General features: G+C 57.0%; 1 protein-coding gene across 7 annotated transcripts in view; it reads left to right on the top strand.

Annotated features, from left to right (window-relative positions):
• PALD1 (phosphatase domain containing paladin 1) overlaps nucleotides 1-11,911 on the top strand; it is a 71,300-nt gene extending 59,389 nt beyond the window's left edge. For 6 of the 7 annotated variants that reach the window (XM_036336981.1, XM_036336986.1, XM_036336982.1 and 3 more), the window contains 2 exons: nucleotides 8,040-8,195; nucleotides 10,122-11,911. In XM_036336981.1, the coding sequence (XP_036192874.1) occupies nucleotides 8,040-8,195; nucleotides 10,122-10,274 (309 nt within the window). In that variant the 3' untranslated portion in view covers nucleotides 10,275-11,911. The remainder of the gene's footprint in view (nucleotides 1-8,039; nucleotides 8,196-10,121) is intronic. The other variant, XM_036336987.1, reaches the window with a different exon arrangement.
• Nucleotides 11,912-12,112: the final 201 nt, after the last annotated feature.

A 12,112-nucleotide genomic window follows, 5' to 3' on the forward strand; every position in this document is an offset into this window, starting at 1 on the left:
GGATGGTATGTTGCCACTGGGTGGCAGCCATGTGCTAAGAGACAGCTCCTCTGGCTTTCAAAGGATATGGAGAAGGCAGAGCACGGAAGCTTCCAGTTCCCTCTGTAGCTGGAAGCTCAGGGGGTTGAAAGGGATGCCTGGCCGTGCTTCAAGCATCACCCCCACACACCCACTTCCTTAGGCATTCTAGGTATCTCACCCTCCCTCACCTCCAAAGCTGACCACCCTTCCCTCCTCTGAGCTCTGCAGCCATGGGTGTCCATTGCGAGGCGCAGAGGGTGGAGCAGGGAACACTGAGGGGAGAGAGGAGAGGTCCCACAGAGCTGACCTGGTACAATCCCAGCGTAGTGAGGGCTGGGGGAGGCACTTCTGGCCGGAGGGGCTGCATGGGCAGAAGCCAGGAGGCTGAACGGCGCAAAGTACACGCAGAGGCAGTGGAGGTGCCGTGGTGCCGATGAACACAGTTGTGTTGGAAGCTCTCAGAGACGATGCTGGACGGGTAAGGTGGCTCTAACGCTGGTGGCCATAGAGAGGGAAGGGTGCCGTGGTTGGGGCTGTGTTTAGCAGTGGATGCCCCTGCTGCCTTTGGACTGTGGAGTGTTTCAGTCTGGAGGCAGGAGGAGGAGCCGGTGGAGGGCCCTCCCCCCTCCCACCACGCCCACCAGCCCCCTATTCCAAAGGGGGATGATGCTGACCTTCGCTGCGGGAGGCTGGTGGTGGTAGTGGCTGCGGGTGGTGGTACCCAAGCAAGATGTAGAGTGATTGCTCAGTGTGGCCACCAGGTGGCCCCGGCGAGCTGAATGTGGACCAAACATTCAAGGGGCTGAAGAAAGCAGGGGCCTCGGACACCTAACGCAGTCCTCACCTGGCTGCGTAATGATGCACCTGGGAGCTCTAAGAACTACCCATCACTGATCTCCATCCCCAGCGAGTCTGATTCAGTTGGTCTGCTTGGGGCCAGAGGATGGATCTTTTACACAAACTTTCCCTTGGTGAGTCCAGTATACCGGCAAGGTTGAGGACACCAGACCCTCTAAGCAGGGGTCCGCTGCCCCAGTGAACGCCAGGGTCTCCTGGAGGCGCGTTAAGATGCGTGTTGCTGTACCCCACCTGGTCTCTGGTTCTGTGGGGCTGGGTGTCCAGCAGGTTCCCAGACGATGCTGGTGCTCCCGGTCAGGCACGGTCCTTGTCCATCTCGGGGGGAAGCAGCTGGGATTTTTGCTGCGTTGAATGTGTAAATCAGTTTGGGGAGTGTTGCCATCTGAACAACAGTCACTTTTCTGATTCATGAACGGAGATTTCTTCCATTTATTTAGGTCTTCTTTAATGGCCTACATGTTTTATAGCTCCCAGAGTGTAAATTTTACACTTCTTTTGTTAAATTTATTCCTGCTTTATTGTACTTATGCTTGTGGGGAGTCGGCACGGCCATGGCATACTCAGCCCCAGGATGCCTTGCCATGCCAGCTCAGCCTGGTTCAGTGACCCTGAGTGGGGGGGTGAAAGGATTGAGAAAAGACAGACAAGATAATGAAAGCTGGGTCTCGGTGGGACGCTGCTCCCTGATGAGACAGCGCCAGCGCCCACAAGCCATGTCTTTATTTTATCGCAGATGCCACGAGGCAAAGTAGGGGCATGATCACGTTTACAGCATTCTTGTGAGTTTCAACCCTACTCAACTACATGCACCTGAACTCTAGCACAAGGCACGTGGGGCCACGTGTTCAGACCATAGGTTCAAGCTCACAACCACAGCCGTTGGCTATAATTGTGCTGGGAGGGCCCTGCCCTCCAGCTGGGACTTGCACGTGGCAATGAGAGGACCCTGTCCTTTCATTAGTCCGAGGCTTGAACCTGGCCAAAACACTGCAGCCATGCCCCACATATGCTATTGTAAATAGAATTGGTTTCCTTATTTCATGTGTTAGTATGTTCATTGCTATGGTATAGAAATAGAATTGATAAATTTGTATATTGATCAATCTTGCAACCTTGCTAAACGTGTTTATTAGTTCTCATACTTGTTTGTCTTAGTGAATTTCTTAGAATTTTCTATATACAAGATCATGTCATCTACAAATGTAGTTTTACTACTTTCTTTCCAATATGGGTGCCATTTGTTTGTTTATTTATAAATATGTTTTTCTTGATGTTAGAGAGAGAGGAAGGGAGAGGGAGAGAGAGAGGGGAAAACATCAATGTGAGAGAAAAACATCTGTTGACTGCCTCCTTTACAACCCCTACTGGGGATCAAGCCCACAACCCAGGCACGTGCCCTGACTGGGAATCCAACCTGTGACCTGTTGGTGCATGGGACGATGCTCAATTAACCGAGCCACAGTGGCCAGGCTGGGTGCCTTTTACTTAATCTTCTTGTCTAACTGCCCTGGCAAGATCTTCCAGTACAGTGTTGAGCAGAAGTGGCGAGAGCAGACATCCTCGTTTTGTTCCTGATCTTTGGGAGAAAGCTTTTAGGCTCTCACGATTAAGTAGGATGCTAACTGTGGGTTTCTCTTAGACACCCATTCTTAGTTTGAGTGTTTTTGTCTTTTTAATCCTCACCAGAGGATATGTTTCATTGATTTTTAGAGAGAGAGGGGGAGAGGGAAACATCGATGTGAGAGAAACATCAGTTGACTGCCTCTCGTATGCTCCCTGACCCGGAGTTGAACCCACAACCTTTTGGTGCGTGGATGGTGCTCCAACCAACTGAGCCACCTGGCCAGGCCTTGAGTGTTTTTTCGCGAGTAGATGTAAAATATTTTTAAAATACTTTTCTATGTCTCTCGAGATGATTATATGGTTTTTGCTCTTTGTTCTATTGCTATAGTGTTTTATGTTAGTTGATTTTTGGATTTTAAACCAACTTAGCATTCCTGGGATAAATCCTACCTGGTCATGGCAAGTGATCTTTATATATTTTCTGCATTTGGTTTGTTGCGGAGTTTTTGCGTTGGACTCATAAGAGATACTGACCTGTAGTTGTTGTTTTTTTATGATGTCTTTGTTTGGTTGGTATTAGGATGGTACTGGCCTCATAGCTTGCTACCCTCTCACTTTCCCAGGACGGGGGACTGAAGCATAGAGAGGGTGTGAGGTCATCACAAGCATATAGTTAGCTTGGGCTGGCATAACAAAGGACCACAGACGGCATGGCCGAAACAACAGAATTCTACTTTCTCACAGTTCAGGAGGCTGGAAAGTCCAAGATCAAGGTCCTGGCTGACTCAGTTTCTAGTGAGGACTCCCCCTGGCTTGAGTACCGCTGCCTCCTCTGTGTCCTCATGTGGCCTTTCCTAGGTGCGTGCGTGGGGACAGAGAGAGGCGAAGGGGAGGGGGTGGGGCTCTCTGGGATCTCTTCCTTTATGTTTTAAAATATATTTTTATTGATTTCAGAGAGGAAGGGAGAGGGAGAGAGAGAGAGAAACATCAATGAGAGAGAACCTTTGATCGGCTGCCTCCTGTACACACACAACTGGGGATGGAGCCTAAAACCCGGGAATCAAACCCGTGATCTCTGTGTTCATGGGTTGACGCTCAACCATTGAGCCACACTGGCCAGGCCTGTTCTCTCCATTTTTGCATTTGAGGAAGGGAGACCCTTGGGCATGCCAAGAACACACAGCTAGTGGGAGACAGGAGGAGAGTGAGCCGCCAGACCCCGGCCCCCAGACGAGGCCCTCTTCACCTGCCACACTGCCCCTCAGAGAGCAGATTAGAATCTGATGATCAGATCTGGATGGAACGTGCTCACCCAGCGTGCAGTATGTAGTGGGCCCTGGACGCGTCGGGCCCACGTGGGTGCCGGGCAGACTGCAGGTTGGAGAGGCCGGAATGCCAGTGCCCTGGCCACCATTCCCGGGCCCCTTCTATTTCAGGGCTCAATCTCAGTGGACAAGGAGGTCTTGCCCGCTGCACCACAGCTAATGACAGCCTGGCCTGCCAGGCCATTTAAAAACAGCTCCACTATTTTTACCGGCAGGAGGTGGCTGGCCTGTCCTCCTCCCCGGGCAGTGCCAACACGGGTGATTGTCAGGAAGCCAGGGCCTCGATGGGAAGACGGGTCATTCCTCAAATCACAGATTTCGATGGGGCAGGATGTGCCCACGGAACCTTCCGGGGAGTGTCAGGCGCCACCTACAGCCCGGGGTCTGAATTTAGAGATAATTCTACCCTGCCTTGCCAGTGGGCTCAGCAGGAATCGCTCGGCCTCTCCACCATGACTACCGTGCAGACCCGACCCTCCGTGGGGTCTCGGCCGCAGGCGCGTCCCCGTGGGAGCGGGGGCGCCGAGAGGACGGCTGGTGTGGCCTGTCCGGGAGCCAGGCCGGAGCTGAGGACATTTCTTCTCAGCTGTTGCATTGGAAGGAGTTTACAGTGGCTTTCCTGGTGGGACCACTGGTGATTTCCTTTCCTTCTAAGGAAATGGTTTAAAGGGGCCCCAGGCCTCTGGATGGAGTTTGGGAAGCAGCTGAGGGATGGGGTGAGGCCCCGTGCGTGCAGCCTGTGTACCCGTCCATAGCTGAGCAGAGCTGCACTGTGCTGGCCGCAGCTTGTATTTAGGTCAAATCCTTTTATTTTCTGTCCACTGCCTAATTCTAAACAAAGTTGGTGGAGTGTTTAAAGCAGCGGTTCTCAACCTGTGGGTCGCGACCCCTTTGGGGGTCAAACGGCCCTTTCACAGGGGTCGCCTAAATACATCCTGCATATCAGATATTTACATTACGGTTCATAACAGTAGCAAAGTTACAGTTATGAAGTAGCAACGGAAATAATTTTATGGTTGGGTCACAACATGAGGAACTATTTTAAAGGGTCGCGGCATTAGGAAGGTTGAGAACCACTGGTTTAAAGCAATAAGCATCCTGATCTGTCTCCCAACCCCACCCAGCAGCAGCCCTGGGGCCATTCCCAACGTCAGATTCGCCAGAAGCCTTCACTACCCCTTTGTCTGAGGGTCCGGCTCAGCCTGGCCCCTGGGTGCGGCTTCCATCCTCCCCCTCCCCCGCTGCTATGAGCTCCTCCCTCTGTCTGCCTGGAGAGACCTCCCTCTTTAACACCTTTCCTCCCCCTCACGGGGCACCTTTCTGCCCCCTTTCTCCTAACCCACCTCAAGCATCACTTCCTCTTCGATACCCTCCCCAGTCCAGCTGCCTGCCCTGCCTTGATCCCATGATCTGGCCTTCTGGGTGCTTTGTATCTGTCTCCTGGTCCCCCTACCCCCTCACCCCAACCACTACCACCCGCGTCTCTGTGGGCAGGGCCTGTGCCTGTGTGCCATTGCCCTGCCTCCTGTTCCATGAACGAGTGGGCCTGTGGGGTTCTCCATGGTTCCAGGTGCTTCCTCGTACCTTACTTGCCTGAGCAACCCCACCTCCTGGGGGCGCTGAGAGTTTAAAGGGCAGAACCAGGCCCAGAACCAGCTCATGTCTCCTAGGGAGGCAGAGCCCTGGCTGTCCTGGGCCCTGTCCCTGCCCACCTTCCACCCTTGGCCCATCCCCGAGGCCTGTGGATAGGGGGTCAGTCACCGTCCACTCCTGCAGCCCGGGAGCTAAGGTGGCAGAGGCACGAAGGCTGAGCTCTCTAAGGCAGAAGTGGGAGGTGGGGGCCACAGGCCCCCAAAGCAGGCCCCCTGTAGCTCCTGGTTTGTAGGACTGTGGCTGACTCATGTCTGGGGGCGGGGGCACCTGGGAACCTTCCTGCAGCAGCTGGAGGCTGACCCAGAGGCTGCAGTGTGTGTGTGTGTGTGAGTGTGTGTGTGTGTGTGTGTGTGTGCAAGGAAAGGCTCCTGGCTGTGGCCAGTGGGTGGGGGACCATCTTTCCTGGTCCCGGAGGCCTGGGCTGGCTGTGCCCTCCCAGGAGCCCGATGTGCCAGGAGCCCAAGGGAACAGCCCCTGTGCCTCATCCTCTCCCTGGAGCAGAGACAGCTGCTGTGGGCCCTGGGTGGAGACTGGGGGCCGGTGTAGAGAGGTGTGGTGGTGTCTTCAGGGTGGGCAGCAGCCTGTGGTGGGGGGAGGACACCGGCAGGAGGGGGCAGAGACCTGCAGGGAGAGCGGGGATGGCCCTGGCCTGCCGCTGACCCCTGCACAGAGAGGAACCTTGAGGGGCCCCTGCCTCCTGCATTCACCCCCAGGCGTCTTCTGTTAACAGGTCCCACCAAACCTTCATGCGCCCAGAGCTAGGGCCACGGTGCTCCCTCTGAGCAGCTGAGGGAGGGGAGGGGTCCAGGCTGTGTCCGCAGTCAGGGCCGCGAGAGCTTCACCTTGCTGACCACTGTCCGGGCCACTGATCAGAGACCTGATGAGGGAAGGGCCTGAACGGAGCGTTCCCATGGCAGCCTGTCCTTGTCTGGTTGCCCTCAGAACAGTGGTTATACTTTCAGTGAGGAAGTGGGGGTGCAGGGAGGCCAGGTGACCTGTCCTCACCTCCCCGGTAGGAAGTGGGTTTCGGACGCCCTGGGCCTTGCTGTCTGAATCCCTTCCTCCCAGCTCCACCCGGTGCTGCGGGCAGTTGAGGATGTGAATGTGTGTGTGTGTGTGTGTGTGTGTGCACGTGCGTGTGCGCGCGTGCTCAGGGGGTTTGTGTGGTATAGGAGTATCTGTCTGTATGGTGTGAGTGTACACGGTGTGTGTGAGAGCGCATGAGTGGCTGTGTGGGGGTGTATGTGGTATGTGTGTATGTGTGTATCTGCGTGGTGTGTGTGTGGTATGGTATGTGTGGGGTGTGAGTGTGTTGGTGCATGTGGGGTGTGTATGTGTGTGGTATGTGTGTGTGAGGTGTGTATGTGATATTAGTGAGTGTGTATGTGTGTGGGGGTGTGGGCTGTGTATGTGAATGGTGTGAGTGAGTGTGTGGTATGTATGTGTGTGGTGTGAGTGAGTCGTGTGTGTGGGGTGAGTAAGTGGTGTGAGTGTATGTGTGTGGTAAGTGTGGGCTGTGTGTGGTGTGAGTGTGTGGTGAGTGTATATGTGTGGTGTGGGTGTGTGTGTATGTGTGGTGTGAGTGTGTGGTGTGAATGTGTGGTGTGAGTGGTGTGATGTGAGTGTGTGGTGTGAGTGGTGTGGGTGTGTGGTGTGTGTGGGTGTGAGTGTGGTGTGAGTGAGTGTGTGGCATGAGTGTGTAGTGTGTGTGGTGTGTGTGAGTGTGGTGTGTGTGAGTGTGGTGTGTGGGGGTGTGTGTGTGGTGTGAGTGTGGTATGAGTGGTGTGAGTGTGTGGTGTGAGTGTGTGGGGTGTGGGGTGTGTGTGGTGTGAGTGGTGTGTGGTGTGAATGTGTGGTGTGAGTGGTGTGATGTGAGTGTGGTGTGTGTGGTGAGTGTGTGGTGCGTGTGTGTGTGGTGTGAGTGGTGTGGGTGTGTGGTGTGTGTGGGTGTGAGTGTAGTGTGAGTGGTGTGGCGTGAGTGTGTAGTGTGAGTGTGTGGTGTGTGTGTGGTGTGTGTGAGTGTGGTGTGAGTAAGTGGTGTGAGTGAGTGGTGTGAGTGTGTGGTGTGTGTGGTGTAAGTGGTGTGAGTGAGTGGTGTGAGTGTGTGGTGTGTGTGGTGTGAGTATGTGGTGTGTGTGAGTGTGGTGTGTGTGTGTGGTGTGTGTGTGTGGTGTGAGTGTGTGGTGTGAGTGGTGTGAGTATGTGGTGTGAGTATGTGGTGTGTGTGAGTGTGTGGTGTGAGTGTGTGGGGTGTGGGGTGTGTGGGTGTGTGTGGTGTGAGTATGTGAGTGTGTGGTGTGAGTGTGGTGTGAGTGTGTGGTGTGAGTATGTGGTGTGAGTGTGTGGTGTGTGGGGTGTGTGTGGTGTGAGTGTGTGGTGTGAGTGTGTGGGGTATGTGTGGGGTGTGTGGGGTGTGGTGTGAGTGGTGTGAGTGAGTGGTGTGAGTGTGTGGTGTGAGTATGTGGTGTGTGTGAGTGTGGTGTGAGTGTGTGGTGTGTGGGGGGTGTGTGGGGTGTGTGTGGTGTGAGTGTGGTGTGAGTGTGTGGTGTGAGTGAGTGTGGGGGCACATATGTTGAGTGGGGAGGACCCCTGCTGACTCCCGCCCGGCGCCCTCTGCAGGTGAAGGCAGCCAAATCAGAGCAGGAGGCCCGGAGGCTGCAGCTGCGGAGCCTGCAGTACCTGGAGCGCTATGTCTACCTGGTGCTCTTCAACGCTTATCTCCACCTGGAGAAGGCGGACTCCTGGCCGAGGCCATTCAGCACTTGGATGCGGGAGGTAAGAGAGGCGGGAGGCGAGGCTACCTGGAGAGTTCCCTGTGGACAGGAAGCCTTCTCACCTCTCACTCTTCTCTTTGGCTGAGATTTTGTCTCGTTTGACCTGGGGTCGCCAGCATGGTGTCTGTGCTTGGCAGGCAGTCAGTAAGTTTGACGAGTGGATGAATGGATGGCTGAATGCGTGAGGCGGTGGGAGGGGACCGGGCGTGTGGGTCAGGCAGGCCCCTGCTCTGCGTGTCCCCAAGGCCAGCCTTGCCCGGCCTCTTCATGCCCATTAGGTGCTCAGCCCTCACCCACTCTGCAAAGGGCAAGATGCATGGTGGCCCAGCCCCTGCCTCCTTCCAGTGTGGCCCTGGGCAAGTTAATTAGCCCCGTTAAAGTGCTGCCTTCAACATGAACATGGACATACATTGCTACTGTTGGCACCACCTCAGAAGGGGGTGGTGAGGGCTCCGTGAGATACACAGTTCCCTCTGCCAGGCGCTGTGCGAGCAGGTGACTTACAAGGTGACTGTTGCCCTCCCGTCTGCAAGGAGGGGCTGAGCACAGACAGGCTAGGACCTGGGTCACAGTCAGCATTGGAGCCAGCCTTTGGCCCAGGACACCGCCCTCCAGGCCCACTCTCCGCTTGGCCTCCAGCCCTTCCTGGTTCCTCCTCGGGCTCAGCTGTGCTGGAGGCAGAGCTGCCACCTCGTTACCTCTAGGTCAGGGGGCCTCCTCCCTCCTCGGCAGTGCGGCCTGTAATTGCCCCTCCACCGGGGCACTGGCCCTCCTGACCTCCCCGCCTGTCCTGGCGGTTCTGATCTGGATCGAGTCTGCACTAGCCCCGGAGGGCAGGCAGGTGGGGCAGCAGGAGGCTGGGACGCCAGTCAGAGTGGACATCGGCAGGGCACGGGCTGGGGTCAGAGCTGTGAGGGATCGGGGGCAGGGCGGCCACGCAGTGCCCGTGGCAGGAATGGTGGTTGCTGGGCCGTGTGCTGAAGGAAAAGCCTTGGGTGTGGCCCTCGTGTGTTGAGTCAGGAGACCTGATGGGTGTGCGTCACTCCAAGGCCATGTTGGGCCCCCTCTGAGCGGACCCGGGATCAGCTTCCTCTCTGAGCCCCTGGGTAGGTGGAGGTGGTGGGGGACCCAGGACACTTCCGCTTGGGTTTTGCTTGGAGATTGAGGGGAGTTGGGGGCTGGGAGGAGCTTCATCCCCCCACCCCTGCTGAGCCTGGTGTTGGGTGATGGGGGAGGTCAGGGAAGGAGAGAACTGTGGGTCCAGTTAGGAGTGTGGGGTTCTAGCCTCAGGGTCCCTGTCTCCTGGGGATGAAGGGCAGGTGGGGGTGAGGGTTACTTGGGGACCTTCGTTCTGTGTGGACCTTGCTCTTCCCCACCCCCAGGATGATGGGTGAGACGGAGGCTCCTTGTGAGAGGGTTTGGGTCTAGTGTCAGGGCCTGGGCCACTGGGCAGCAGAGGGTGGAGCGTGTCCAGGGAGGCCCACAGCCGGAACTCACAGCCAGAGGCTCTTGCTGGCTCCGGGGTTCACGCCGCCTTCCTCAGCGCCCCCTGCAGGCCCACCTGAGTGCTCGCTGCCTCGCTCCTGACGGTCCCTGTGGGAGCAGCAGGCGTGGTCTCCTGTGCTGCTCTGACTGCCTGGCTGCCTGCCGAGCGCTTGCGGTGCTTATGGCGCTCCCGGCAGGTAGAGCCTCCTCTCCCCACTGTGAGGAAAGTGAAGCTCAGAGCGATTAATGGTCAAAACGCAAACTTGTGCAGTTCGCTGGGGCCCCAGCCAGAGTGCTGAGCTGGTAGGAGGCAGCCCTGGGCCACAGGCTCGGCCGTGTGCTCCGGAGCCCAGAGCGGGAAGGAAGTCACGAAGGGGACAGGGGACCCGAATGACACCCTCCCTCCCCTGGGATGCAGCCCCATCTCTTCTGTCCTCTCCAGGTGGCGTCGAAGGCTGGGGTCTACGAGATCCTCAATCAGCTGGGCTTCCCCGAGCTCCAGGGCACGGAGGACCAGCCCTTCTCCAGGCTGCGCTGCCGGTGGCAGGAGCAGAGCCACAGCCTGGAGCCCTTCGCCGCCGGGGACTTCCTGTAGGACGGTTCCCCTGCCCCGTCCCCCTGCAGGGCCCCACGAAGGCTGGAGGTGCCCTCACTGAAGTGGCCCTGCGCTGACAGTTCCCCAGCTTCCCAGAGAGCCTGGGGCTGGGTTGGGACCCCTTTTTTGAAAGGGCTTTTTATAGGACAGTGAGCACGCAGTCAGACCTGTGAATGACAGCGTGAGAGCAGCCCTCAGGAGGGCCCAGTGCGGGCCTTGCAGCCCTCCAAGCAGCTCACTCCCCAAGTTGCCAAACAAAGCTACTGCCCACGGCCACTGCCATCCTCTCCCCTCCCCTCCCAGCAGGTCTGGCGGCCCCTGTGCAGAGCAGCCGGCCAGTGCGGGTTTCCTCTCTTTCCTTCATTGCTCTCCCTATTGGCTTCTCCCCTTTAGCCTCCTGGCACTGCCCTCGGGGCCCCTGGCTCCCTGGGAGGTGGACAGCACTCTGGGTGGCTTTGTGACTTTAAAGGCAGCTTTAGTTTTCTTGCCTCTCGTGCCCGTCTCCAACCTGGAGACTTCAAGAAGTACAACCCCATGGCGTGGTGGGTGCCGCAGAGGCCGAGGCCTCTCCTGCCACCCCACCCCCCTCCCCCGGGGGGCTGGCAGGACTGTGGAGTTTTCTAAGGAGCCGGAAACACCAGGGAGTCCCTCTCAGGGGAAGAAAGAGCTTCCAGGAGGTGGAGCAGCCCCATGGCAGAAGCCAGCTCCATTTGCCTGGGAGCCCGGGTGGGCGGTGCTGAGTAAGCCAAGCACCCAGCCTGGGTCCCTCTGCACCTCCTCCCGCCCCGCAGGCCCCAGCCGGCCCATGCCCCGCCTGCTGCAGCAGGGACCCTCGGGTGCGGCGACTTGAGCGAGCAGTGGAGCGTGAGCGTGGGCTAAGGGTGGCCTGAGGGGTCCCCTGGATTGCAGACCATTCTTGCCGAGGACCCCTGAGCTGCCTTCCAGTGGGAGCAGACGGGGCCAGGCACTGCTGACGTAGAGGGTCTGCTGTGTGCAGACAGCGGGAAGCTGCTCGGAAGAGGCGGGGAGGCAGGGGTGCTGAGCTGAGCCTTGCAGCTCTTCCTCTGGGGCCGGGGCCTGTGGATACCCAGGGGCTGCCCAGTGGGGAGGCTGGGCACCTGGCCTGCTCGCTGTGGCCAGCGGGGCCTCTCTGTGGTTGCGTGCATGCACTTCTATGGGAGAACAGGTGGTCGTGTCCCTGGTCGAGGTATTTGAGACGGGGAGAAGAGGCTGAAGTGGCTCATATCTACCTAGTATTGGAAACTGTTTGACCATCTTGGCTGATTCCTTTTTGCAGAACTACTGTATGTCTGTTCACTACCTTTCCAGATGGGTTGTTTTTGTCTTTATTAATTTTGCATGTATTAAAATGTTTTAGTTTCTTTGCAGACAAGGTCTAGGTGAGGGGTCAGAGATCAGGACTGAACTGGGCGGGAGCCTCTGTGTCCTCATGGCTGGCCCTGACTTTCAGCTGTGCTGGGACCACTTGCCGGTCACGTCACCGCTCTGCCTCAGTCTCCCCATCTGCAAATGGGAGAAGAATACTTGCCTACCTACCTCACAGGGGTGTTGTGAGGATTCATTTGTGACTTTTTTTTGTACAGAGCTTTTGAGCATTAAAAACAGCTAAATGTGAAGTGCGCCTGGCTGCTGGTTTGTGTTAGTGTGGAGCAGGGGTTCGAGAACTGATGCCCGCCGGGGTCCCCGCTCCTCCAGAGCAAGGGCAAGTGGGTGGGGTGAGGGAGAGCATCTACCCTGATGGGTCCCCAATCTCAGAAAAGGTGGCTTTCTTCCTAGACATCCCTTTCCTTCTTTCGCATTTCCAGTTGTGCCTTCCC

Source organism: Myotis myotis, unplaced genomic scaffold (assembly GCF_014108235.1).
Source record: "Myotis myotis isolate mMyoMyo1 unplaced genomic scaffold, mMyoMyo1.p scaffold_m19_p_15, whole genome shotgun sequence".
Lineage (NCBI taxonomy): Eukaryota > Metazoa > Chordata > Mammalia > Chiroptera > Vespertilionidae > Myotis > Myotis myotis.